This window comes from Papaver somniferum, chromosome 6 (assembly GCF_003573695.1).
Source record: "Papaver somniferum cultivar HN1 chromosome 6, ASM357369v1, whole genome shotgun sequence".
NCBI classification, from domain to species: Eukaryota; Viridiplantae; Streptophyta; class Magnoliopsida; order Ranunculales; family Papaveraceae; genus Papaver; species Papaver somniferum.
The window spans coordinates 89,563,945-89,591,468 of record NC_039363.1 but is presented as its reverse complement, the minus strand read 5'-3'; the positions used below and the strand labels follow the sequence as shown (position 1 = coordinate 89,591,468).

The window sequence follows — 27,524 nt, the reverse complement described above, 5'->3', positions numbered from 1 at the left end:
CGCCAAGCGCCACTTGCACCATCGTGCCACTGGCATGCATGAGCCATGCCGCATTGCTACTGGCGTGCAGCAAAACGCCACTTCGCCATCTTCAGGTGCCAACACAAGGTAGCCACAATTAATGGCTACCCTTATTTCATAAGATGCGATCTCAGCCATCGAAGTTCGCCACTAAGCCAGCGAGCTTGTGGAAAGTTTTAGGCGACCAGCCAAGACGAGCCTAATAGCATCACATGTTGTTTACCTACGACAAGCCTCTCAATTCAACTTGCCACACGTAGCAAAGTGCTACATGTTTTCCACGAAAACACTCGAGACATCGAAACATGTCACAAACTGGGGGATACTCATCAGGATATTGGTCTGCGGTTTACAGCGTGCGGCGTGCAATACGCCCGTTACAAGAAAGTGTCATAAAGAGAGGCGGTTAGTAATGGAAAGAAGTAATGGTGAAATGTACCCTTCATTATGGAAAAATCAATTCCGTGCGTTACCCGTTACTCTTTTATTCCACCACTCAATCGTTTTCACTTCCTACGAGACCAGGGTACGTTTTATTGCAACTTGTATAAATAGGTCTCACATATTTCCACCAAACAACAAGTTTTGGTCAGGAGAACAATACAACATTCAGAAATCACCTGATAGCTTTTTCATTCAGCTAGGCAGTCTAATTTTCTGATACAAGTCACAAAACACCCACACTTCCAAAACAACGATTCTGGTCGCAACACTTTCTTTGCTTCCCTCCCTAAGACCAACCCTTCGCCTTCACTTTGTGACCGAAGAAAGTCTGGAATGGCCATTTCTCTGTTTAGGCTAGATTTGTACAGATTGATCTCTCGAATCAAAAGTACTCCCGTGCAGTACATTGTTTAGGGTTTAGACTCATTTCTCATCCACACACACGAATTTACCAAAATCAGCAGAAACCGTTTTCACCCATAAACAATTGGCGACCATAGTGGGAGATGAATCTCTCGGTTACAATATCAACTTCCAATTCCAAATTTCATTCTTCAATTTGGATATCAAGATGGTAGAAGAAAACGATGGAGGGTTCAACGGTTCAGTTGTCAGTTATTACACGATGAGGAATGATTGGGGACTTCTCACAGTCACAACGGCGTCGCCCATAAAACTCGAACTTACGTCCGGAAGATCCATTTTGTTGGGAGACCCTAAAAGCGAGTAAGTCTTGTTAGACAAGGTACATAATTTGCTACTTTAAGTTTTCACATTGATAATAGGAACCGATAACCATGTTATCCCCAAAATTTCATCCCATACTTTCTACCGTCATACAACATTCACGGTTCCATGACTCTCCTGGAAATATTTGTGCTACTGGCAGTCATGATAAAAACGGCATTATTCTGAAATTCATTCCAAAGAATAATCCAAAACCCTCATAGGTAAAAATTATCTATCAATCCAAAAATCCAAAAAAGAAGAAAAGAATCAAACCATAAACTAGGCGTTTCGTTTGCCTTTCAAAAAAAAACCTAAGCAGAAAGAAGTCCAGAAGACAGAAGATATTCAAGGAAAATCATTCAGCAATGGCTTGCTCTTCTTAGAGAAAGCCTCCTTCGCGTTTTGGAGAGCCGCCTGTTTCAGCTTCAACTCCTGGGATAACTTCTCGACTTCTTCCTCCTGTTGATTAATCAAATCCGCGGAAGGGCCATCAGCCGCTTCGTCCTGCAATCTTTGGACCTTAGAAATACCTTCACAGAACCAGGAGACGTTGAACTCAAAGCCCATGCACACGTCCGGGTGAAACTTCCAGCCTGAGATTACATCTTCAGAAACAGTATGGCCAGTCACATTGCACATGTCATGAATCGAAGATAAAGCTTCTTCCACGCGCTTGACCAGTGCAAATCAGCTACTGATCTTTTTGGATGTGGCAATATGTTTATACCTTTCCCATATCTTGGTATACAGCGCCTCATACTTAACTAGTACGATGAAACCCCCAATCATCACGTGACCTTCATGAGGAGTCAAAAATGGAGGATCAAAAGTGGCGCCTGCAATTGATTCCGCGACCAGCAGGGGTTCCTTGGTGACAATCACACCTGCAACCATGGGAGCGTTTCCTATCATCATGGACATAGCAACATCTCCACGATGATCAATCTCCATCTCCAGGTTACCAGCGGGTACGGTTTCCATGATTGGAGACACAATTATATCTTCATTGCCGTGAATCTCCATCTCAGAATTATTTTCAGAAGCAGCCTCCTCCTCCTGTAAACACCACCAATTGAATATTTGTGCGGTATAAATAAATAGTCCAAGAGGAAAACGTGTGGGAGACTCACCGACTCATCTGTGGGACCACTTGGATTGGAAGAGGACTCGCTGCCCTTCTCTGAAGAACTTCCCCCATCACCGTCAGACTCTGAGTTTTCTTCTTCATCATCTTCCTCTTCACTGCTAAGAGGCTCAGTATTGCCGTACTTTTCTTCAGAAGGCATCGCCTTTTATCCACTTGCAAGTCTGGTAAAGGCGTTTATCTTGTTGAGACCCTGAATCAAAAGGGAAGAGATGTTCAGCGGCAACAATTCAGAATATTTATGCAAGACGACCAAATCCGGAAGAAAATCATACATACTCGCATATTGGAAGAACTAAAAGTCACAAGAGCCGTCAAATACGACTGAAAACCACCCGCACGGTTTTTAGACCTTTGCTCATTTTTCTGGGGACTGTCCACATCCGGGCCGGGAGGTTTCCGCTTAGCCGTAGGAAACTCCCTCAACAATGGATGTCCTGCTAAAACCGCAAAGGAAGGCTTGCCAAGGGAATCTTTCATCACGTCATTCACAAACCCATGAAGGACGAAAAACTCACCCTGCCAGAACATATTGTATTTGGAGGTCGTCGATGGACTTCATTCTGAGAGCAGGAAAGGGAGGTTTTTACCCGGCGCAAGAACACTGGCATCAAGAGCAGCTGAAAACAATTCTTTCGGAGCCGCCGACTGACGAAGATATGGGACTCCTTGGTCAAAACCAATATGCCGAGCAGCCCTGTCAATATTATAAGGAACCGCCTCATAAGATCCCCTGAAGAAAGATGGCACGTGTCCAGGTGTACAGCTTCGCATGAATATGATTTATCCAATGCTCATATTCTCTCCAGCAGAAAGTAAAGTCATATTTGGGGCAGCAGCGAAAGTGTTCGGATGAACTATGAATGCATGGACCGGAGCCCAAGGATGAAAGCTGACCGCATATGCATTGTCGAGGAGGTCGATGAGCTTCGACCCGGATTTTGGACGCTTGTTCAACCAACGGAGTATCTTGGAGCCGTCGTAGGAGTCAGGAAATGAAGCCAGCGTCTTAGGAGCGTAATTTTTGAAATGCTCCCACAGCCACATTTGAAGAAAAGTAATGTGGACATACGAGTCTACTTTCATATGACCATTAGAAGCATACATGTCCGCGGCCAAGTGATCCAGATGGGTGTACAAAGATCCAAGAAAAAAGCCGCCGATGTGGAGGACAACACCTTTTTCCAATTTGATAGCTAGTTTGATGAGCTCCTGTCTTATCTCCTTCTTGCCAGAGCCATCATCAAGAATATCTCTGGATAACCACGGGGCCAAAAATTCAGCGACATGGAGCGTATCGTTCATCTAATCCGGCTCCGAGTCTTTCGAGAACCATTCAGACACCCACCAGTTGTAGAAGCACTTCGTTTCGTAATCTTTACGAACAAACCCTGCCGACTTGGCAACGAGAGTGGCGCGCATTTCCTCTTCCTCATCAGACAAAGTGATGTCAAGGTTCCCTGTTATTGGAATACTCAGCAGGACGGCTACCTCTCTAAAGAAATAGTCATTTCACCCCACCTGCATATAGCCGTATGAGTATCCAGACACCATCTGGAGATAAAAGTGACCAAGCCCACGATGTCCTTCCTGATTTGAAGTGTTGCAAAAGCCATGACCGCATTGATGTTTTGCGCTCTGGTCAGACTGTCTCTTACGCAATCTTGACTTATCATGAACCGCATCCATTCATCAAAAGAACGCAATGGACTATGATAAGCCCTAAAGTCAATATGAGAAGCAGGATACTCATTTTTCTAAAGACAAAATCGTATCACGCGTCCTGGCCGAACTGATGGCGCGTCTCCTTCATTTTCTGAACCGCTCAGAAGGATAGACACATATTTGGGATGGTTTCTTTTAACTGTGGCAGACTGTGTAAAGAATTCGTCATCCGTGTTGGGCTTGTAGTTGCTAACGTTTTTTGACATAGCGGCAGGACTGTTCTCATGTGACATCCTAACAAAATTTTCTTATACTGCTTTCACTTCCAAAGTAACTACAACAGAGCAAAACGAAGAAAAGTTACTGCCAAAAAAAAGGGGGTGCATGAGGACTACTTTATCATCGGCGGAGAATTTATTTTGGTCGCAAGCCAACTTATTTTGGTCGCAAGTCATGGCACACGTAGCCAAACGGAACACGCATATCCAAAAGGGTGGAGACTGATACTCGCTTCAACAAGCCATGTTTTGCCGCGGGAAACGTTCCCCTAGCCAAAACCGTGTCTCACAGCAGGAAGTATGCTCTCGACCAAATGGAGAGTGTGTCCCACCACGGAAATTGTGCACACGGCCACAAAAGGAAAAGGAAGCCCTAAAGTTAGGTTTTCATGGGAGAAGAACTAATGGCGGCCACTCATTCGTGCGCGCCTACTTTGCATAATAATTGACTTCCTTACTATCAATATGACGACTAATATTACTACGATATTGCTAGCTGAGAAGAATCGTTCATACAAGAGTATTTCTACGGGTTTATGGAGGATACGCCTATGAATAGGGTTTACACCAACACATAAGAGCAAACAAAGGAAGAAACTTTGAGAAACATACCTAAAATACGCCCGCCTACTTCTGCTGCTGCTCTCTCCGCCGATCCAAGCCTTTGCCGCTAGCACCAAGATGTCAAAACAAAGCAAGCAATACGAAATTAAGGAAGATAGGTAACGCCTTTTATAGGCGTGGTGTTTTGGAGTTCGACTAGAGAAAGGTTTCTCTTTTGGGACACGCACGAAGTAAAGCAGTTGGGCCCGCGGTGTTGACATTCCCTGGCGCTAATCTCTACGTCCAAGCCAAGCTAAGCCAATACAGCAGCGCCAAGCCAAGCCAGCAACACCACGGCCAAGCCAAGCTAACAAGCTCCGCGTCCCAATCCGAGCGAACGGCTCCACGCTAATCCAACGCCAATGGCTCCATGTTCAAACCCCGCGCTAAAGGTCCGCGTTCAAGCCAGAATCCATCTCGGCCATTCCGCGTCCAAGCCAGCGACGCCATCTCCACCAGCCAAGGAAGCGCCATTCTGTCCGTTTAAAACAGCGTCATCTCCATACGTTCCGTAACCTATCCAGCAACACCGTGAACCATTCCCTAACCAGTAGACAAAGACGCCGCACTAGTGCCAACATCCCACGGCTAAGATGAATTTATGAAAAAACCGCCAACACCAAGGAGCGCAGATTCCTCATGCCTCCCGCCAAAGGTTAGTTGAATTTCCTTGGCAATTTCTTCACGTCTTTCTCTTTCGATTTTACTCTCGTCTGTCACCATCTCATGCTTACCCCGCAACAATGTCACTGTTACGTGCTAAGCAGGGACTTAATGTTGATGGTGGTTTTTAGCTTAGGGTCAAAATCGTAAAACCTTGCATCTGAGGTCACTCTGCAAGGAAAAGGTGCAGTGAGTGTTAACCTCTCCACCAGCATATTTATTGAGCCATTCAATATGTTTACATGAAATTTATCCAGACTGGCGAATGTAGCAACCATCTCAAACGCTCTGTAAATTTCGGCACCTCGCCAATACAAGACTCACTGAGTACTTTCCTGTGCTATGTTCCCCGGCAAAACCCTTAATATCGGTATAGCATGACGGATTTGTGTTCGCTCGCAGCAGAGTAGCATGAACCTCCAAGTACCAAAATTAAGGTCATTGCACAAAATGCTTAGATGGAAAGCACACTGCATTCTGTAAATAAGGATTTTCTTGGAAGCACACAAAATCCAGCCAATTATTGTGATAACTCACAAAAAATTCATAAACCCGACTAACTTGCAAAAATTAGGGTTTCGCGCCCCGCGCAGCGCACTATACCCCTTGGTCGAAACAATGCTTAGCCAAACTAGGCAATTAAATCCGCCAAAGCGCACTATAAGTGTGGCCACGCCCTAGCTTGTCGGCCCCACTTCCTATCGACCAATTAGGTCTCTCTAAAGCCGTCACGCGCACTAAAAGGGGAGCCACGCCCATGCTTGACCTCCCCCTACTTTCATTGACTAATTCGGTTGCTCCAAACCCGTCGCAGCCTTAAAAGAGGTTGCCATACTATGTTGGTTTCCTAAAAACCCGCGCCAACATGCCAAGCAGCATGCCAAACTCACCAAGCGCGCGTGCCATACGCACATGCCAAGCTGCATGCCAAACCCGCCAAAACGTGCATGCCAGACGCACATGCCAATTGGCATGCCAGACCCGCCAAAACGCGCGTGCCAGACACACATGCCAAGCAGCATGCCAAACCCGCCAAAACGTGCATGCCAGGCGCACATGCCAATCGTCCTGCCAAACATGCCAAACAGCATGCCAAACCCGCCAAAACGCGCGTGCCAGACGCACATGCCAATCGTCCTGCCAAACATGCCAAGCAGCATGCCAAACCCGCCAAAACGTGTGTGCCAGACGCACATGCCAAACGGCATGCCAAACATGCCAAGCAGCATGCCAAACTTGCCAAAATACGTATGTCAGGCGTACATGCCAAATGGCATGCCTAACTTGCCAAACGCGCATGCCAGGCGCACATGCCAAACGACATGCCATATACGCTAGTTAGGGTTTCGGCATACCAAACCTTAATTTAGACAAAGTTGCCAGGCGCCGACAGAAGGTAGCCATAATCGACGGCTATCCTTCCTCATGAGATACAATATCAGCCATCCAAGTTCGCCACCGAGCTGACAGACTTGTGGAAACTTTCAGGTGACCATCCGCCTAAAATTAATGGCCATGGCTACGCCAAGCGCCACTTGCACCACCGTGCCACTGGCATGCACAAGCCATGCCAGCCATGCCGCATTGCTACCGGCGTGCACCGAAACGCCACTGCGCCATCTTCAGGCGCCAACACAAGGTAGCCACAATCAACGGCTACCCTTATTTCATAAGATGCGATCTCAACCATCGAAGTTAGCTACCAAGCCGGCGAGCTTGTGGCAAGTTTTAGGCGACCAGCCAAGACGATCCTAATAGCATCACATGTTATTTACCTGCGGCAAGCCTCTCAATTTCAACTTGCCACACGTAGCAAAGTGCTACATGTTTTCCACGAAAACACTCGAGACATCAAAACATGTCACAAACTGGGGGATACTCATCAGGGTATTAGTCTGGCGGTTTACAGTGTGCGACGTGCAATACGCCCGTTACAAGAAAGTGTCATAAAGAGAGGCGGTTAGTAATGGAAAGAAGTAATGGTGAAACATATCCTTCATTATGGAAATATCAATTCCAGGCGTTACATGTTACTCTTTTCTTCCACCACTCAACCGTTTTCACTTTCTGCGAGACCAGGGTACGTTTTATTGCAACTTGTATAAATAGGTCTCACCTATTTCCACCAAACAACAAGTTTTGGTCAGGAGAACAATACAACATTCGGAAATCACCTGATAGCTTTTTCATTCAGCTAGGCAGTCCAATTTTCTGATACAAGTCACAAAACACCCACACTTCCAGAACGACGATTCTGGTCTCAACACTTTCTTCGCTTCCCTCCCTAAGACCAACCCTTATCTTCCACTTTGCGACCGAAGCAAGTCTGGAACGGCATTTTTTGGTTTAGGCCAGATTTGTACAGATTGATATCTCGAATCAAAAGTACTTTCGTGCAGTACATTATTTAGGGTTTAGACTCGTTTCTCATCCACACACACAAATTTACCAAAATCAGCAGAAACCGTTTTCACCCATAAACACCAGTGAGATGGAGTTTCGTTCTAGCTTCTACCAAGCATCAAAGATGATCTTTTTGGGAGCTTCGAAGTTTTCTAACAACTCGTCTTAGTCATAAAAAGAAACACGGTCGGACATAACTCAAACCTGAGATCTTAACTATTTCAAAGGTTTTGTCGTAAAGAAAATATTTTCAAAGCAAAACCAATCACAAGTTTCTTTGACTCAAGATCGTAAGATAAGAAGATTTTTGTTCGACAGGCGACAAATGTTTTGTTTAACAGGAACAAAACAGTTTAGACCATTAACATAATTTTTCGACTCAAAATGAAAACTCTGCAAGCTTAACAAAGACTAGATAAAAACAAATGTAGAAGACCCGAGTTTGAAGGAAAAATGGTTTTAAATATCAACTCATAACCATAAGAGTCTTTCACTTAGCGTCAACTAACATCCAAAGATGTTTTAGGAGCTTTTGAATCTCTCTTTAATGGTTTTAATGCAAGGTATCAAATGTTGTTACACGCTGCTCTTAGTTGGCGCCAGAATGTAGATGCGGAAAACCCTACTTCTAAATCCAAGAGACATAAACACACACACCATGAAGTAAACATGTAAGGGATGCACAAGAACACAAGATATACGTGGTTCGGTATGATTACCTACGTCCACGGGAGTGAAAGGATGATCTTATTACTCGATTTCAAGGTTACAAGGGATATGAATCACTAGCAAGCTCTCTTTTGTCACTACAAGCTCTTGGTATTTTCTCTTCCCTCACTGATTACTTGCCCCTCTAGCTCTCTACATAGCTCTCTATTTATAGCTATAAGTGATGATACATCCAAGTTGCAGTGTGTGTCGCGGTACATCTTCCTTGATGTCCTTCTCGGGTAGCTGGTGATGTCTCATCTGAAGTGTAGGGACGAACCTAGTGATGTCTTTTCCCGACGTCCATCCATTCGATGTCGATTACTTAGTGAGTGTAGACGATGTCGCGCTTGATGTTCTTAGCCGAGTCTTACTTTGACCAGATTCTCCTTATCTTCTCAACTACTTCGTCAGTGCATTTATTGCTCTTGTACTCAATGGCTATCTCTTCAATCACCTCCGACCTTTATACGTATTGTCTTCACGGGTTTCCTTAGTGTCTCTTTTCTCGCGTCAAGACCGGATAAGATGATTTGGTGTTTCGCACTTCATCTTTTGTTGATGCTTCGTTACCCAGGATTTACAACAGATGCTTCATTACCGAGGATTGCTCCACCTGAATGCGTGGATGACACCTACGGTTAGAAATCTTAGAAAATGTGGATGATAATGGTTAAGCTGCTGACTGAACTTTCCACCATCCACATAGTTTTTGTAGATACTTTCTTGTTATCTATCTTCTTGATTCTTGAACCACAGGACTACTACATTCCAGTGAGCGACCAACGTTTTTACTACGAGTGGGTGCAAGGCTAGCTGGTTAAGCTGCTGGTATTAGTTTTGCAAGAAAAATAATGACCCTTTAGTTTTTTATTAATTTTTCAGTTTGTTATTTTATAGATTTGAATTCCTCGTTGAAAGAATCTCTCTCTAGCCTAGCAGTAGTCGTCTAGTTGATTTGATTTGATTAATGTAACGGTGCACTCTTTTGTTGTAATTAACGTCCATGGTCTGGTCTTTTCAAATTACAAAACTCAAGTAATAATAAAGGAAGACTTTCTGCAATATATCTTCTTGATTCTTGAACCACACAAGGTTTTTAGTTTCAACTACGGGTAGCCCAACCACTTCTAGATACCCTTTAAGATGGGAGGGGAGAGCCGATGAGTTAAAAAGTAAAATGAAGTATTCTATCGAGGACATAGACTAAAGCCTCTATTCTATTACATGCAGTCTAGAAAAATTGAACCATCCTAATGCTCAATTTATAAACAGAAATTAGGGAGAAAATACAGGGTTAAAGGATCAAAAACATTCACACACAGCTAGATCAAACTCCTGGATATACCAACAATTGTACAACTATACCTTAATCATCCTTTTGAGTCTTTGACTAGCTACTGTGAACAGCCATCCTCCTACATCACATTTGCATTAGATTTTACTTTTATTGGAAAGATATATTGGCTTAAAAGACACAGATAGTTCTGAATTCAGTCTTGGTGCTAACTTGAAATTGTTTACTCATATAACCCACAATATAGAAACAAGACTTATTCGGAGGGTCATTAATGATCATATCATTTTGGATTGTTATAGTTTGCACATACTGTACAATAAAAACATACCAATATTGTCTAATCTCCTAGCTGACCAACCTTGTTTACAAAATTCCAATTCCAAACAACATAGGCAGCGAATTTTCCCAGACAGTTTGTCTTTCGCCCTACTCTGAATGTCCTGTCAATAAAATCAAAACAATATATAAGCATGCAAACTTCAATTTCAGCAGCTCTGATTTTTTAAATCAATATCCATTACAAGATAAGACCATATGCAAGCTGATACGCTGCAGTTTAGCAGGGTTGTTTACCCGTTGAACACAGAAATTAGAAGGCACTTGGTATATTCATTTCTCTATGAGTATCTTCCTCAATATATGAGGACCATAAATCATCTTTCCCAGTCAAAACTAGTATATTCAGTATCTAACAAAATCATGAAAAAGGTATTGTGATTTATAGGATTTTAGACAGTAGAGAGTTCAGCATCATTGAATGATATCGTCTTTGTTCTCCATTCTCGATGGTAGTCCGCCAAACAAAATTCACAACTTTCAGTTGGTTGTTTCAAACTCATTTTTAAAACAAAACAACCAATACAAGTGAAGGCATGGGATTTATCAACACTGTCAAAAATGGATTAGCAAACGCGATTTTGTAGGATCGACGATTCTAATTGTATCTAACAAATGATAATGGCACCGTATTAAAACAGAAGGCCTCAAGGATAGGTTTTCTTTTAGACTGCAATTGTTCCCAATCTTCCAATGCAATTTATTTAAAGTACCAAACTGACAGTCAACTGATATATGGAGCATACCGCAAAGTGCAAACTATTCAAAGTAAGAATAAATCAAATAGAGTGAAGCGAAAGTACCGTGGCAATCCTCAGTTACAGTTATAAAGACGCTGCTATTGTCATCCTCCTCCGCTAGCCTCCACAATAGTTCAATTCCATCCATGTGACCCATCCCAACCACAGCTACAACTTTTCCTTGAAAACTTCTAAGGTTCGTTAAACTTGTCTCTATCTTCAACTATCACCTTAAACTGTGCCATTTAAAGTAGATTCAACAATTTAGAGTTGTTATCTCTCTTCAAGAGGAAAAATTCTAACACAAAATTATGTATATCATAATGCAAGCAAAAAGAATGACATTGATCTGTTCACGAGTATACTTTTACAGTAAAGAACGAGAAACTTGTGTTTCTTTCTTAAACTGGAAGCCTTTTCCTGGTACAATTCAACTATGTATAATATATCTCAGGGAAACTTCAAGAGTGAGCAGAGGAACTTACAATCTCTGGACGAAGTTTTTTCAAACAACTCTGCATTTCTTGCACAGAGGATCTTGTATCTTCGACTTCATTCCTTACTCTATCATATTTGAACCAAAGCCAGTAAAAAGAGGATACTTTGGAAAACTGTTGAACCATAACCTGCAAATAAAATTATAAATCGGTTATTCCTGATCAAGAAAAATAATGAACCAAAGAGAAAACAAAAAAACTTAAGCATTAGTACATCAATATCTTGATTAATGTAGAAACATCTTGCTCCCACTCTAGAAGATACTTCTATTGCAACCTGGAAAACAAATCCAAGGTTATAATATGGAACGGATATGTCATAAACAAATATAAGCAATAAGCAAGATCATATGCATTTCAAAGCTGCATCAACAATTACCTTGAATTCCAGACCTGGAAATATACCATCTGCAAGCATCCGGCGGTATTGACAATCCATAAAAAACGTACCAAACTTCCTGCACAGTCCACCTGGAGTTCTCATGGATTTGCGAAACAAATTGTAGAAAGTAGCATCTTCAGGTTTCCAATTCATGATCCCCATGGCACCTTTTTTACACTGCTCAATCTGCAAATAGACATTACCGTTAAGTTACTTTAAATAAATCAAACAAGTTAAAAGCTAGAGTAAAGTAAAGAAACCTTGTGCAGACACATGTAAAATAAGTCCACCACAAAGTTCCTTTGAAGAAACTTAAGACAATGTATAAGCTCAATAACTATTTTTATCCAGGTAGAAACTCTCAATTAAAAAGCTAGATTGTAGAATTCGAATGATACATCACAGTCTCCACCCTATTGGTAAGATATGATTGAAGGATACTAAGATAATTCTTAGGAAATGTGGGTTCGGGATGCAGTAACAGTTATTTGCATCATTCGAGGTGAAAATGACAATTTCCGTCATACAGTATGAAAAACAGTATTCAAATTTCTGATTACAAGGATCCAAAGTTCCATTTAGAATAACCCAAACAAAACCAGTGAACGCAAAGCCAAACTCTTTCAACAAGAATATCATGAAATTAAATTTGCACCGGAACTAATCAAAACATGATTGAGATTGTACGAGAATAACTATAAGGAGCTTCACCTACCGCAACTACATCAGGCCTTACATAATTGATCACCTACATTGCATTAGTAAATGACATTAGAAAGGCATCAGAGCATAAACATGTACAAAAAGATACATGAACCAATAATGTAAAATTGCATTTACGAGCTTCACAAGGGAGAACAAATGTCGTCAAGATAGACCAAGCAAGGTCAATAATGTTACATTTTCATGAAGAGGCACAACGAAACAGCACAGATAGCATCAGGATTTAAGGTCGAGAGAAAACACAAATAAGAAACTGAACATGGACATGGACATACACACATAACAAAGAAATGCATCAGAAAGAATTTCATTTTCCTGAGAAGAAGCTATAGAAGCGTGAGAGAAATAAAATATATCAGACATTAAACAGAAAAAGATTTTCTAACAGTAGCTTGAGAACCTCTTCCTTGATCAGACAGACTACTCAGATGACATATTACATTTGTAGTCATTCAGTTTAAAAAGGGTTCCCGATTTTTACATTTCTAACATACCCTAATCTTGAAGATGAAAGTAAAGATCAAATTCACCTTTTTGACAGTTTCAGCACTCTGTTTAGAAACATGATTACTTCCAATAAGATAGATTTGAGTCCCATTGACTGAATTGGTGAGTAGAACAACTTTACCATCAGTGGGAATCCCAGGAATACCATGTTGATAATGGGTTTCATCTAGTGCAGAAGAAGAAGAAGAAGAAGATGGTCGTTCATGGCATACACATCTGGATTTTTTCTTAAAAAACCCTAAGTAAGCAATTGTAAATGCAGGAAGACATGGTTTTGCTCCCCCTTGCAAATTTCTGAGATTGAAAACCCACTGTCTATCATCTTCTTCTTCACCATCCTTGTATTTAATATGCTCTCTGTGTTCTTTTGTCTGCTAACCAGTTTTGGTATGATATCCTTTTTGGCCCTGCACACTGGATACTCCTCAAAGAGGCAAAAAGCAAAGAAGAACGAAATAACGAGGAAAGCGCCTGGAAAAACATTAACTGCAAGACTGGTGAGATGGATGGGCCCACACAAAATCCTAACCAGTTTTAGAATATTCTGTATCTAACAAAATCATGAAATAAGTATTGTGATTTATGGGATTTTAGACAGTAGAGAGTTCAGCATCACTGAACGATATCGTCTTTGTTCTCCATTCTCGATGGTAGTCCGCCAAACAAAATTCACAACTTTCCGTTGGTTGTTTCAAACTCATTTTTAAAACAAAACAACCAATACAAGTGAAGGCATGGGTTCATTAACACTGTCAAAAATGGATTAGCAAACACGATTTGTGGGATCCAACGGTTTTATAAAACATAAGGCCTCAAGGATGGTTTTTCTTTTAGTCTGCAATTGTTCCCAATCTTCCAATGCAATTTATTTAAAGTACCAAACTGACTAGGAAAAAGCAAAGAGAGGTCTGTTTGTGTCTAGTACCAGTCAACTGATATATGGAGCATACTGCAAAGTGCAAACTGTTCAAAGTAAGAATAAATCAAAGAGAGTGAAAGCGAAAGTACCGTGGCAACCCTCAATGACAGTTATAAAGACGCTGCTATTGTCATCCTCCTCCACCCGCCTCCACAACAGTTCAATTCCATCCATGTGACCCATCCCAACCACTGCTACAACTTTTCCTTGAAAACTTCTAAGGTTCGTAAACATAAACTTGTCTCTATCTTCAACCATCACCTTAAACTGTGCCATTTAAAGTAGATTCAACAATTTAGTATTGTTATCTCTTTTCAAGAGGAAAGATTCTAACACAAAATTATGTATATCGTAAAGCAAGCAAAAAGAATGACATTGATCTGTTCACAAGTATACTTTCACACTAAAGGAGGAGAAACTTGTGTTTCTTTCTTAAGCTGGATGCCTATTCATGGTATAATTCAACTATATATAATGTATCTCAGGAAACTTCAAGAATGACCAGAGAAACTTACAAGATCTGGACGAAGTTTTTTCGAAGTGTTCTGAATTTCCTGCACAGAGGATCTTGCATATTCGACTTTATCCCTATCAGATATGATGAACCCAAGCCAGTAAAAAGAGGATACTTTAGAGAACTGTTGAAGCGTAACCTGCAAATAAAGTTATAACTCTATTATTCTTGGTCAAGAAAAATGATGAACCAAAGAGCAATAAGAAAAAGTTAAGGATCAGTACATTAATATCTTGATCGATGTAGAAACATCTTGCTCCCACTCTAGAAGATTCTTCCATTGCAACCTGGAAAACAAATATGAAAAGGATATGTTAGAAACAATATAAGCAATAGGCAAGATCATATGCATTTCAAAGCTAAATCAACAATTACCTTGAATTCCAGACCAGGAAATATACCATCTGCACGCACCCGCTGGTATTGAAGATTCATAAAAAAACGTAGCAAACTTCATGCACAGTCCACCTGGAGCTCTCATGGCTTTGCATAACAATTGGTAGAATGTAGCAGGTTTCCAATTCATGAGCCCCATGGCACGTTTCTTACACTGCTCAACCTGCAAATAGACATTACCATTCTTAGGAAATGTGGGTTCCCAATGTAATAATAGTTATTTACATCGCCATTTTCAGTCTCCAACAAAAGGGAACTTAATGATTGTGACTGTAATATTTGATGAAGATTTCATTCGAGGTGAGAACTGATTACAAGGACCCAAGATCCCATTTGAATTAACCCAAACAAAGCCGGGTAACGCAAAACCTAACTCTTTCAATAAGAAATATAATGGAAGGAAATACATAATGGAACTAATCAAACATGATTGATTCTACAAGAACAACTGAGGAACGTTACCTACCGCAACTACATCAGGCATTACATAATCGATCACCTACATTGCAACTGTATTAGCAAATGACATTAATTAGAAAGGCATCAGAGCATAAACATGTACAAAAAGATACATGAACCAATAATGTAAAATTACAAGGGAGAACAAATGTCCTCAAGATACACCACACAAGGTCAAGGTCAATCATGTTACATTTTCATGAAGAAATGTGGAAGGTCAATCATGTTACATTTTCATGAACAAATGTCCTCAAGATACACCACAAATAAACATCAGGATTTAATGTGGAAGCTAAATCACCCACAAGAAAACACACATAGCAAAGACATGTGCAACAGAAAGAATTTCAATTTACTGAGAACAAGCAATAGAAGCAAATAGTGAGGGAAAGAAAGTATTGCTTGGGAACCTCTTTGTTCATCAAACAGACTGCTTAGATGAGTGCAGATGAACACAGACATGTCACCATTGGTACTCAATTTCTCATTCAGTTTAAAAAAGGGTTCCCCTTTTGCTATCAAAACAAACCCTAACCTTCAAATGAAAAAAGAAGAATCAAATTTACCTTCTTGACGGTTTCAGCACTCTGTTTAGAAACATGATTAGTTCCAATAAGATAGATTTGAGCCCCATTGATGTACTTCTGGAATTTGTTGAACAAACCCTAAGTAAGTAATTGTAAAAAGAAGACATGGTTTTGCTTCTTCTTCCACTTGCAAATTTCTGAATTTGAGAACCCACTGTCTGCAATCTTCTGATTCTTCTTCCCCATCTTTTAATTTACTCATGCTCTTTCTGTTGTTTTTCTGTTAATCAGTTTTAGTATGAAAATCTGTCTATGTGCTTTCCGTGTAGTCCTAGAAGAAGCAAAAAGCAGAGAAAATGAAGAACAAGGAAAACGGGAGGAAAAGATCAGGAAAAACACGGGCGAGAGGGACGGGCCCATACAAAATCCCAATAGTGACATCGGTGGGCCCCTACAAAAAAAAAAAAAAAGTTCACTGGCACTTACTATCAATCTCAGAAACTTGTCAATTTTTCCAATCAAAAGGATAGTCTTCTTTTAGTAAGAAGTCTTAGAATATGTGGATATAGTGGTTAAGCAGCTGATGAGTCAAAGGAGAACTTCCCACTAGCATCCACATAGTTCTACTAAGGTTTACAGGACGAAGAATGGGTTAAAGACATTTGAATTTCTCATTGAAAGAGACAGCTTGAGAGAAAGAGAAAAAACTACTCGTAGTCCAATCTAGTGTGGTTTATTTAGTATTTTTATTTATAATCGAGTCTTGTCTTTTCAATAAAAAAGTAAAGACTTTTTCGATGTCTATCTTCTCGATTCTTTAACCACCCCGGTCAGCTCTACTCTACTGGTGACGAGACTAATCGAGTTCCCACTACTGGCAGTATGATGGAGTATTTAGGGAAAGTGAATATACTCGTTTATTGTTATTTTTCTTTGATTTATTATTATTATTTAGCAAATAATATTTAATTAATTAAGGTATTTTCTCTTTTATTATTTAGGTAACTTTTAGAAGTATCTAATAGTATTTATTTTAGTATTTTATTAGTTTAGAAAATATCCATTAGATAAGGTAGTAAGTATTTTTAATAATTAAATAAAATATTTGGTTATTAATTGATAAGGAGTTATCTATATAAAGAGCTCCATGTTTTGATATTAGGGGGAGAAGATTTTGATTAATTGAAAAGTAGTATTTTCCTTGAGAGTGGTATCTCGGAAATATGTGGTTTTAGATTTTAATTTTATTCAACGCTTCCGCCCTGCATCAGTTGGTTCAGAGACATGCAACGCTCCTGCATCATGTTTCGAGGAAGAAATTATGGTGTTGTTCGAAGAGCCGCTCTCAGCGATGAGAAAGAGCAAGTGGTAGTAGATGATCTAGAACGGAAGGTTAAGGCGCTCACCCTCCTATTGGCTGAAATGCATCATCAGCAAGAGCCCCATCATGGTCCTAGCCTACAACGAGTGGAGGAAGTGACCGGTGATGAAAACAAAAATCTCTTTGGCGACAAGGAGAAAGGATTTCAAGGAGTTGCACATGATCCGCGAGATTCGTTGGAGTCCGGATTAAAGCTTGAAATCCAAAGGTTTGATGATATTTTTTCTTTCTCTGGAACTAAAGAATATGAAGTTATCGTGGATTGGAATTCACCACCGGTCTATGATGATTACCCTGATGATGAGATCATGTTATATTCTTGTTATGCTGGTTCATATTCTCTTGAAGAAGTATGTAATCAGGTGGATCAACGACATCAACTTCACTATTTCGATGCGCAGGTATTTTCCGGTTCAATAGTAATTATGTCAATATTATTTAAGTTGAAGGATTATAAGAATTTTCATCGAAGAATTATTTACCCAACAACAAATACTGGCAAAATTCGAGGGCGAATTTTTTTTGAGAAGGGGAGAATGATGGAGTATTTAGGGAAAGTGAATATACTCGTTTATTGTTATTTTTCTTTGATTTATTATTATTATTTAGCAAATAATATTTAATTAATTAAGGTATTTTCTCTTTTATTATTTAGGTAACTTTTAGAAGTATCTAATAGTATTTATTTTAGTATTTTATTAGTTTAGAAAATATCCATTAGATAAGGTAGTAAGTATTTTTAATAATTAAATAAAATATTTGGTTATTAATTGATAAGGAGTTATCTATATAAAGAGTTCCATGTTTTGATATTAGGGGGAGAAGATTTTGATTAATTGAAAAGTAGTATTTTCCTTGAGAGTGGTATCTCGGAAATATGTGGTTTTAGATTTTAATTTTATGCAACGCTTCCGCCCTGCATCACAGTGTCGCACAGATTTTTATGTTCTTGTTTAAAATGTTTCCTTCCTCCCAACATAGGCATCCTGCATGATGGAGTCTAGTGGGAAAATCCACTCTAAGCCTTATTCGTTTCCCCCCAAGTAGAAATGTAGGATGTTACTCTTTTAGACTTGGCCATAAATCAAAAACAACTCTTCCACATACCCCACAATCTGTAAAGCTTACAGGGAAAGTCCCAACTGACGGAATAAACCAAGCTTGTATATAACACTCAAAAAAGTTCTAGTACATACTACATAGGCTGCAGATTTCCCAAAAAATGTTGTCTTCAACCTATACTCAATGTCCTGTCAATAAAAGATGAAAACAAATTAGGTACTCTTAGTTGCGCACACACCAACTACAGCTGCTCTGAATCTATTATAAATATCCATCAGACGATGCACAATATGCAAGATGATACAATACAGTTAAGCAGGGTTGTTTACCCGTTGAGCACGGAAAATAAAAGGCACATGGTCCGTTCAGCTTTTCCATGAATCTCTCCCTAATTATACTTGCAACATAAATCGTCTCTCCCAGTTAAAACTAGTATCTCATATATAGTAAAAATTCATGAAAGAGTAATGTGATCTGTCAGATTCTAGACAGTAGAGTTCAGCGTCACCACCGAATGACATCGTTTTTTATCTCCATTCTCTATTCTAGTACACCAAATAAAATCCTACCACTTCCATTGGTTGTTTAGAAGTGTGTCTTTCGACTTCAATATGCAAGCAAAACTCAGTTTTGAATTAAACCAATATATATGAAGAGATGGGATTTACTAACACAGACAAGTATGAATTAGCAAACTCGACTTGTTGGATCAATGGCTCTGTTGCATCCAATAAATGAAAATTGACCACGTATGAAACACAAGGAATGAAGGATAGGTTTCATGGAAGTGTATAATTCAGATGCTATCTTATTTAAAGTTGAAACCGAATAACAAAAACAAAATATATCCTGAAACTAAAAGACGGAAGAGACCTCAGCTCTGCTTGTGCCTAGCATCAGTCAACTGATATATGCAGCATACTGCAAAGTGCAAACTATTCAGAGTATAAATAAATCAATGAGTACGAAAGCGAAATTACCGTGTGGCTAACCCTCAATTTCAGATTTTAATTCCATCCATATGACCCATCCCAACCACTGCCACAATTTTTCCTTGTAAACTTCTAAGATTCCTAAACAGAAACTTGTCTCTTTCTTCACCATCACCTCATACTGTGCCATTTAAATTAGATCGACAGTTTAGTTTCGTTATCTCTCTTCAAGAGGAAAAAATCGGACATAAACTAAACACAAACTACTGTATATTGTATTGCAAGCAGAAAAGGCAAAAAAAATAAATAAAATGACATTGAGTTGTTTACGAGTATGATTATACAGTTAAGGAAGTGTGTGCCTTGTGTTTCTTCAAGAGTGACCACAGAAACTTACAAGCTCAGGCTGAAGATTTTTCACAAAGCAATTTATTTCATTCACAGATGATCTGGTACATTCGACTTCATCATCCCTTACTCTAGTGCTATATGCTTCCCGAAACAAGTAAAAAGGGGATACTTTAGATAATTGTTGAAGCATAACCTGCAAATAATGCTACGAATTTATATTTCCGGATCTAGAAAGGATAATGAACCAAAGAGAAAAAAAAGAAATTAAGGGTTCGTACAGCAATATCTTGATCAATGTAGAAACATGTTGCTCCCACTATAGAAGATTCTTCCATTGCAACCTGGAAATCAATGCGAAGCTTATAATATGACAAGGATATGGAAGGCATACGAAGAAAACAAACTTGAGCAATAAAAAAGTTCATTACATTTCAAAGGTTATGCAACAAGTACCTTGAACTCCAGGCCTGGAAATATACCTTGTGCGTGCAATAGGCTGTACCGATAATTTTGGAAACTCAAACTGGACGTAACGAGGGAAAGGCATGTTGAGACCATTTGTGTTGCTCCCTGAATATTTGTACCTTAAGACATAATAAGAAACCCTACTGGTTGGACAGGATTGAAGGTTGCTAAGATAATTCTTTGGAGATGTGGGTTACGAAAGCAAAAACCGTTATATGTATCACCATTTTGAGTCTCCAGTAAAAGGAACTTACGGATTGAGACTGCAATACACTATGGTGATTTTCATTCAAGGTGAGAATGGCAATTCATGACACCTACTATACTATGAAAGGTCAATGTCATACGAAAAAAAACAGTTTTCAAATTTTTGATTATAAAGATCCAAGATTCCTTCGATATTATAATCTAAACAAAACCAGTGAAGGCAATTAAGAAGAAGAATATGAAATGAAATTTGCAGTGGAACTATGAAGGCGAAGACAAAATTATGGAGTACTGCAAACAGCGGCCCGTAAATCATTTTGGAAGATACGGTCAACGCACGGAGTTTTAGATTTTTGTTCAAAAGTTCCACTGGGATGCGTAACAACTGTGTTTCGACAAGACTATTTATTATCAAGATTCAAACCTATACCTGTTTTTCTTCTTTTGGGTCTTTCACTGGTCACATTCAGAGCTAGCTACAATGAACAGTTTTAAAGCATTCACAAATTTGGCTCAAATAGACCGACTGCTGGGACCGGCCTTCCTCATACACCACATTCGTAAGCTAGTATATGTCAGTTATATAGCTTGGCATAAAAGATGGTACACTGTGAATGATTAAGTAATCAGGGCTTTTTATCCACCAAACAAAGAAAATGGAATGGCAGGCACTTGGTCGGTTTATCTTTTCTAAGAATCTCTCCCTAATTCTATTTGCACCATAAGTCGTCTTACCCAGCTAAAATTAGTATCATTTGCATTGTAGAAATTCATAAAAACTGATAAGGTAATGTGATTTTATTGGAACAGAGTTCAGCACCACCAACAAAGTTCGTCTTTGTTCTCCATTCTCACTGTTGCACGTATCCACAACTCCCATCGATAATGTATCTTTCAAGTTACACCAGCAAAACTCGAACAACTGTTATAAATGAAGAGATGGGATTTACTAATGCAATCAAGAATGGACACAAATATTCAACTTGTCATATCACTGGCTCCGGTGTATAAAATATCAAACACAGGGCATGAAGGAAAGGTTTTCTGATAACTAGTGTACAATTGTTCCCAATCTTCGGATGCTATCTAATTTAAGAAAGAGAGTACATCTAAAAGAGAATACTTTAGATACTTGTTGAAGCGTAACCTGCAAATAAAGTTATAGATTTATTATTCCTGATCTAGAAAAGATAAAGAACCGAAGAGAAAACAAACGAAGAGTAAGGATTAGTACATCGCTATCTTGATCAATGCAGAAATATGTTGCTCCCACTCTAGAAGATTCTTCAATTGCAACCTGAAAAACAAAGCCAAGCTTTAATATGACAAGGATATGCGAGCATACAAATATACGTAGTAAACTAGTTCATATGCATTTCAAAGCTTATCCAATTCTTACCTTGAACTCCAGGCCTGGAAATGTACCATTTGCGTGCAACCTGCAATACCAACAATTAAGAAAAAAGATACCAATCTTCATGCATAGTCCACCTGGAGCTCTCATGGATTCACGGAACAACTTGTACAATGAATCATCTTCAGGTTTCCAGTCCACAATCCCCTCAGCACGTCCCTTGCACAGCTCAACCTGCATATAGACATTGCGGATCGATTCCTTTACATAAATCAAAAAATAAAAGCTCAAGTAAAGTAAAGAAACCTTGTGTGGCAAGAAATTTTTACAAGACAGTGTAAAATAAGTCCAACACAAAGTTCCTTTGCTGAAACTTAAGACAATGTACAAGCTAAATCACTACTTTCATCAAAGTAGAAACTTTCAACTAAATAGCTAAATCGTAGAGTTCTAGTGATACATCACAGTGGCAACCCAAAAAAACTGTGGCAGCTAAAACTTTTATTGAATCCTTAAAACTGTCAGGTAAACGACACCTGGAAACTCAAACTGGACATCATCATAACAGTAAACTAAAGGCATGGCGAGACCATTTGAGTTGCCCCCTAAAATATTTGTACATTAAGGAAGAATAATAAACCATACTGGTTAGATAGGATTGAGGAATGCTAAGGTAATTCTTGGGCAGTGTGGGTTTTGAATGCAATAACAGTTATTTTTGTATCACCATTTTGAGTGTCTAGTAAATGGCACTTATTGATAGAGACTGCAAAATACGATGAAGATTTCACTCAAGGTGAGAACTGCAATTCACGCCATCTACTATGAAAGGCCAATGTCACAGGGAAAAAACAGTTTCCAAATTTCTGATTTTAAAGATCCCACAGTTCAATTTCAAATCACCCAAACCGAATTCGTGAACGCAAAGACAAACTCATTTAACAGGGAATTCAGGAAATGAAATCTGCAATGGGACTAATTAAAACATGATCAATTGTACGAGAATAACTATAAGGAGCGTTACCTACCGCAACTACATCAGGCCTTACATAATCGATCACCTACATAGCAAAGTAACAAATGCATTAGCAAATGCTTTTGAAAGGCATCAGGACATAAACATGTACGAAACGAAAAGTGAACCAATAACGTAAAATTGGGAATTCAAGAGAGTAAACCATCTTCAAATGGGAGAAAATTTGTAGCCAAGATAGACGACGCAAGGTCAATGGTGAAGAGACACAATGGAAGAGCACATATAACATCAGGACTCACGGTTGAATCTCATGTACAGAACAAACTAAATCACCCACAAGAAAGAATTTCCTTTTACTCAGAACATATGGATTCAGAAAATATTGAAGGGACAAAAAGTATATATGACAAAACTTAAATAGAACAAGCTTGTGTGACCATAGCTTAGGAATCTCTTCCTCCATCTGAGACTACTTAGATGAGTACTCACTTTCTCATTCAATGAAAAAAAAAGGGTTTCCCCCATTTGCTATCAAGACTAAAATTTATGATTCAGAAATGGAAAGCTAGTGTAGAATATGAACATGAAACTAAACCAAAACAAACCCTAACCTTCAAAAAAAAATTACCTTCTGGACGGTTTCAGCACTCTGTTCAGAAATATGAACAGTTCCAACAAGATAAATTTGAGCCCCATTGTTGGAATTCTTGAGTAAAACAACTCTACCGCCAGTAGGAATCCCAGGAATACCATGTTGATAATGGATTTCATCTTGTTCAGATGAAGTGGAGGAAATACATTTCTCAAATGAGTTAAAGAAAACCTAAGTAGCTTATTGTAAATGGAAGAAGACATGGTTTTGCTGCTCCTCCCCCTTGCAAAATTTCTGAGATTGAAACCCCACTTTGTATCTACTTCTTCTTCTCCATCCCTTTAATTTAAGCTGCTTTTGTCTGTTAATCAATTTTGGTAATGAAATGCACAAACTTTTAGCAGTTCACACAGGATACTCCTAAAAGAGGGAAATCAGAAGCAAAAAGCCATTTCCTTGATATTGTAAGACAGGTGGGATCGGTGGGTCCATACTCAGTGCCAATAGGGCCAATCCACAGCCCGGTGCTAAGACTGATCGTCATAGCTCGGATTCAGCACGGGAAGAATTTTCTTAGAAACCTGTTTTTTAGGCCCTTCTTTTTTCATGGCGGCTCGCAGAAAGACAAAGCACGTTTATGGAGTTCAGTTTTTAGTTTATTATCCATATATTTTTGATGATGGCCAAATAAATTTCGATTAATTAATTTGTGTAAGTCAACTTAATTAGTTTTATTGGATTTTTATTTCTTTCTTCATGAGCAACTTATCGGAGCTTTGCAGACCTTAGGGCGACTATTCCATTGAATTTCTTCTGTGTTGGATATGGGTATGTTTTTCTGTGAATTGAAGTTGATCTACACCAAGGTGCTTGTTCGGTTGGTTTCATCTCTCTGTTGATCGGGCCTGGACATGATGCTATGTAAAAAGAATTACATAGCTAGCCATGATGTAAATATTAAAATTCACAATTTTCTTTTCATTGGATAAGGTGTAGGTATCCAAAAAGGGGTTGGAGCGGAATTGAGTTCGTATAGGTATTTTGGACGCAGCGGTTGAAATAGCTTCTCTGGCTTCAATTTCTGGTACTCCACCCATTTTATTACATATGGACCCCTGCATCGTTGCATTCCATTTAGGATTAGGAATAGACGTAATCGGACCTGCTTTTTACATATTTCTCGTTATTTGGGAATTTATTGTGCGGTTACCAACAAGTTTCTTGTAAAAACCTTATTTTCCTTCTCTTTTTTTTAAATAATTAAATAATACAGATTATTAACACTAATTAAACTAAGTGGAGAAGAGGTTTTTGAAATTACTTCAAATTCTCTCTATTTTGTTTTTTCAAGTGGCCCATAATTCTTTTTTGAGTCCCCTGAAAGCCCCAGATTAATTAATCATCCTATTCCAAGATACAAGAAAATCTTTGGAATCAATGTCCCGTATTAAAAAAGGATATCTCATTAACACCAAATTATATTTTCGAAATCAAAAGAATGTAATTACATCTTAATTTACTTTTTCAATGTCATGTCGCGTATTAAAAAAAGATATCTCATTAATACCAAATTATATTCTTGAAATTAAAAGAATGTAATTACCTCCTAATTTACTCTTTAAATGTCACAGAAATTCTACATTTACATGGAACATAAAGGTTTTCTAGAGATCATTTCCTTTCTTTTGTCGAAATTCAAAAGAAAATGATGAATCAATCAGTCTCATTGTTTTCTCTCTTTTCATATATTCTTCAATTTTTGCTTGTTCTGAACTTTTATGGGGGAGTTATTGTAAAAGGAGATATAGTCATAGATTTTTGTAAGAATGAAGCAAAATCTGGTCCCCTAATAAATTATGACTTTTGTGTTTCATCTCTCGAAGCCAACCCTCTGAGCAAAACTTCGAATATCTTCGGACTTGCCGCAATATCAATGGATCTATGTTCGAAGAATGCAACTTATATTAGAACATATATTGATAGCATTTTGAAGGATGGAAAAGCAGAACCGAGAGCAACACAATATCTAAATGAATGCATCGGATTTTATTCTAATGCTTTGGAACAAATTCAAGGAGCCATGAAAGCATTTAATGATAAAGTGTATTATACAGCTCTCGTGCATATGAGTAGAGCCCTGAGATATGCATACACGTGTAAAACCGGGTTTACAGAAGCTGGTGTTGATTTTAATTTATTAAGGAAACAAGATGGCGATTTTTCTCAGCTAACTAGCATTTCTCAGAGCATAATTGCGAATATATATGTGCATGGTCCCAGAGTTCACCAGTAGTCCATGATACGATTTTTAATAATTTTTGTACTCCCTCCGTCCTAAAATTTTAGTCAGCAAGATTTTAAGGAGACCGAAGGAGTATACAAAATTACCCTATTAAATGATGCGTTATTATTAAAATTAAAAATAAATATATGAAGCATGTAAAAAAAATACATGTTTGGTAATATTGTTATTTTTAGATATGTTATAAAAGAAGATAAAAATAAAAATCTGTATGCATTGATTATAAGATGAATTGTTAAAAAAAGTTTCCCTCCAACTGAGTTTAGTTTCCCGGCGTGACACTTGAGAGACCAAAACCACCGGCGAGTTTAGAGGGAAAACAAAAAAAAATCATTTGAGAGGGAAAACAAATTGAAAAGTGAAGATCTAGTTTATTTCCTTTTCGTATATACACTGACCATGAAATTTTAGATTTGTCATAAAAAAAATTGATCCTCTTATGTATATATATATCCATGTTAAATAGTTTTTGGTTAAAAATAGAATGAAGATAAATAGGAATAATATTAAAAAGATTTGTTTCCTATTATAAAGATTTCATTTAAGATTTTCTTAAATTGGTTATTTTAAAAATAGTTTTGTGAGTATAAAAATTAAGGGTATATTTGAGAGTTTGACTAAAAAATATGACTATAAACAGAAGCTGGACATAATTTTAGGACAGACGAAAATAGAATAGAGGACATAAGTTTTAGGACAGCGGGAGTAATAATTAAGATTCGAACTCTGAGACTTGTGAAGATTAAATTTAAAGGTTTAATGAAAACAATAGACAAAAGCGAGAGTTACTGGGACTAGGATTTCACCGAATTCATAATCATAAGGCTCAATTATTCATTGTCAACAATTATCGCTCGATAAATAAAATAACATGGACTCTTATTTTTGCAAAGGTAGATTCTCAAAATATTAGTTATAAATCGTAAGCATGGGACATCAAACATCTAGGCAAGCATGACCCATCAAATAAAATGATAACTAATTAATCAAAATCATAATTCTATTTTAATTAGTGCAAAAGTCAAATAGAGAATAAAATAAATTCTCCCATGTATGAAATTCGTCTTCCTCCGTCGACCCAGTGTAGGGTTTTAGCTCCACATGGTGAAAACACTCTCAAAATAATATTTCATTTCTCAAATGGTGTTTACAAAGAAGAGAAAAATAGAAATCAATTAAAAACATGGAATCGCAACGTTTATAAGCATTTCAAACCCACTGACACAAAGAATAATGGTAAACTATCGCACTGGACAGTCTTATATCTTAAGCATAAACGACAGAGTTTAACGATTGTCTTTGTCTGTCTGTTCTTCGTGTTTTTCACTATTTTTCTGCTGGTGCTGCAGATTTCTCTGCAACAATTTTCACCACTCTGTAGCCTCCCTAAACACTCGATGGTCCTCCTCTGATTCACCTACAACCTTTATATATAGAACAGGAATAAGAATCTCTCGTAATTCATCAAAATATCCAGCAATCAATCAAGAATATTCGGTTTTATTTCCATGCAGATATGGAAAATATCTTTCCCCTTTTCTCTTCTTCGAGTGCCTGATGCTGTCACCCCTCTCCCAACTCATTAGGAACACGTTCTAGATCATGCCCAACTCGCTAAATACACATGAAAACTTTCCAAAACCAAACCAACAAAATTCCGCGTATTGCTCTAACCTCTGGTTCATGGTACGTCCACGTAACTACCTCTTCAATCGATTTCATGGCACATACATTCCCTGTTTTGATGAAACATGTCATTTGCCAACTAATTCCAACTAAATGTCCGATTAAATCTCAGTCGAATCACTTCACAAATGTACGCAGATGAACAGCCAAAAACCCGTGAACCCTGATTTCTTTGAATCCGATTATCCAACGAATTATGAAAAAATCCAAGACCATTACCATCCTTGTTTATCTCAAACAAGTCCAACAAAACCAAAT

General features: G+C 38.5%; 2 protein-coding genes across 4 annotated transcripts; both read right to left on the bottom strand.

Moving 5' to 3' along the window:
• Window positions 1-10,168: 10,168 nt before the first annotated feature.
• LOC113288344 lies at window positions 10,169-13,503 on the bottom strand. Its single transcript, XM_026537360.1, has 7 exons — window positions 13,167-13,503; window positions 12,629-12,661; window positions 11,911-12,099; window positions 11,746-11,808; window positions 11,520-11,660; window positions 11,098-11,270; window positions 10,169-10,398 (listed from the first exon to the last, which is right to left on the bottom strand). Exons 3-6 carry the CDS (start codon window positions 12,073-12,075, stop codon window positions 11,226-11,228), a joined length of 414 nt encoding a protein of 137 aa, XP_026393145.1. The 5' UTR covers window positions 12,076-12,099; window positions 12,629-12,661; window positions 13,167-13,503; the 3' UTR covers window positions 10,169-10,398; window positions 11,098-11,225.
• LOC113288343 (traB domain-containing protein-like) lies at window positions 13,346-16,278 on the bottom strand. Of its 3 annotated transcripts, none has more exons than XM_026537357.1 (7): window positions 15,998-16,278; window positions 15,439-15,482; window positions 14,952-15,135; window positions 14,801-14,863; window positions 14,578-14,715; window positions 14,152-14,329; window positions 13,346-13,614 (listed from the first exon to the last, which is right to left on the bottom strand). In XM_026537357.1, the coding sequence occupies exons 3-7, from the start codon at window positions 15,009-15,011 to the stop codon at window positions 13,382-13,384; spliced, it is 672 nt and encodes a 223-aa protein (XP_026393142.1). In that variant the 5' UTR covers window positions 15,012-15,135; window positions 15,439-15,482; window positions 15,998-16,278; the 3' UTR covers window positions 13,346-13,381. The 3 variants fall into 3 exon arrangements, with proteins under 3 accessions (XP_026393142.1, XP_026393144.1, XP_026393143.1); XM_026537359.1 differs by having other exon boundaries at window positions 14,991-15,135; XM_026537358.1 differs by lacking the exon at window positions 15,439-15,482.
• Between the last annotated feature and the right edge of the window lie 11,246 nt (window positions 16,279-27,524).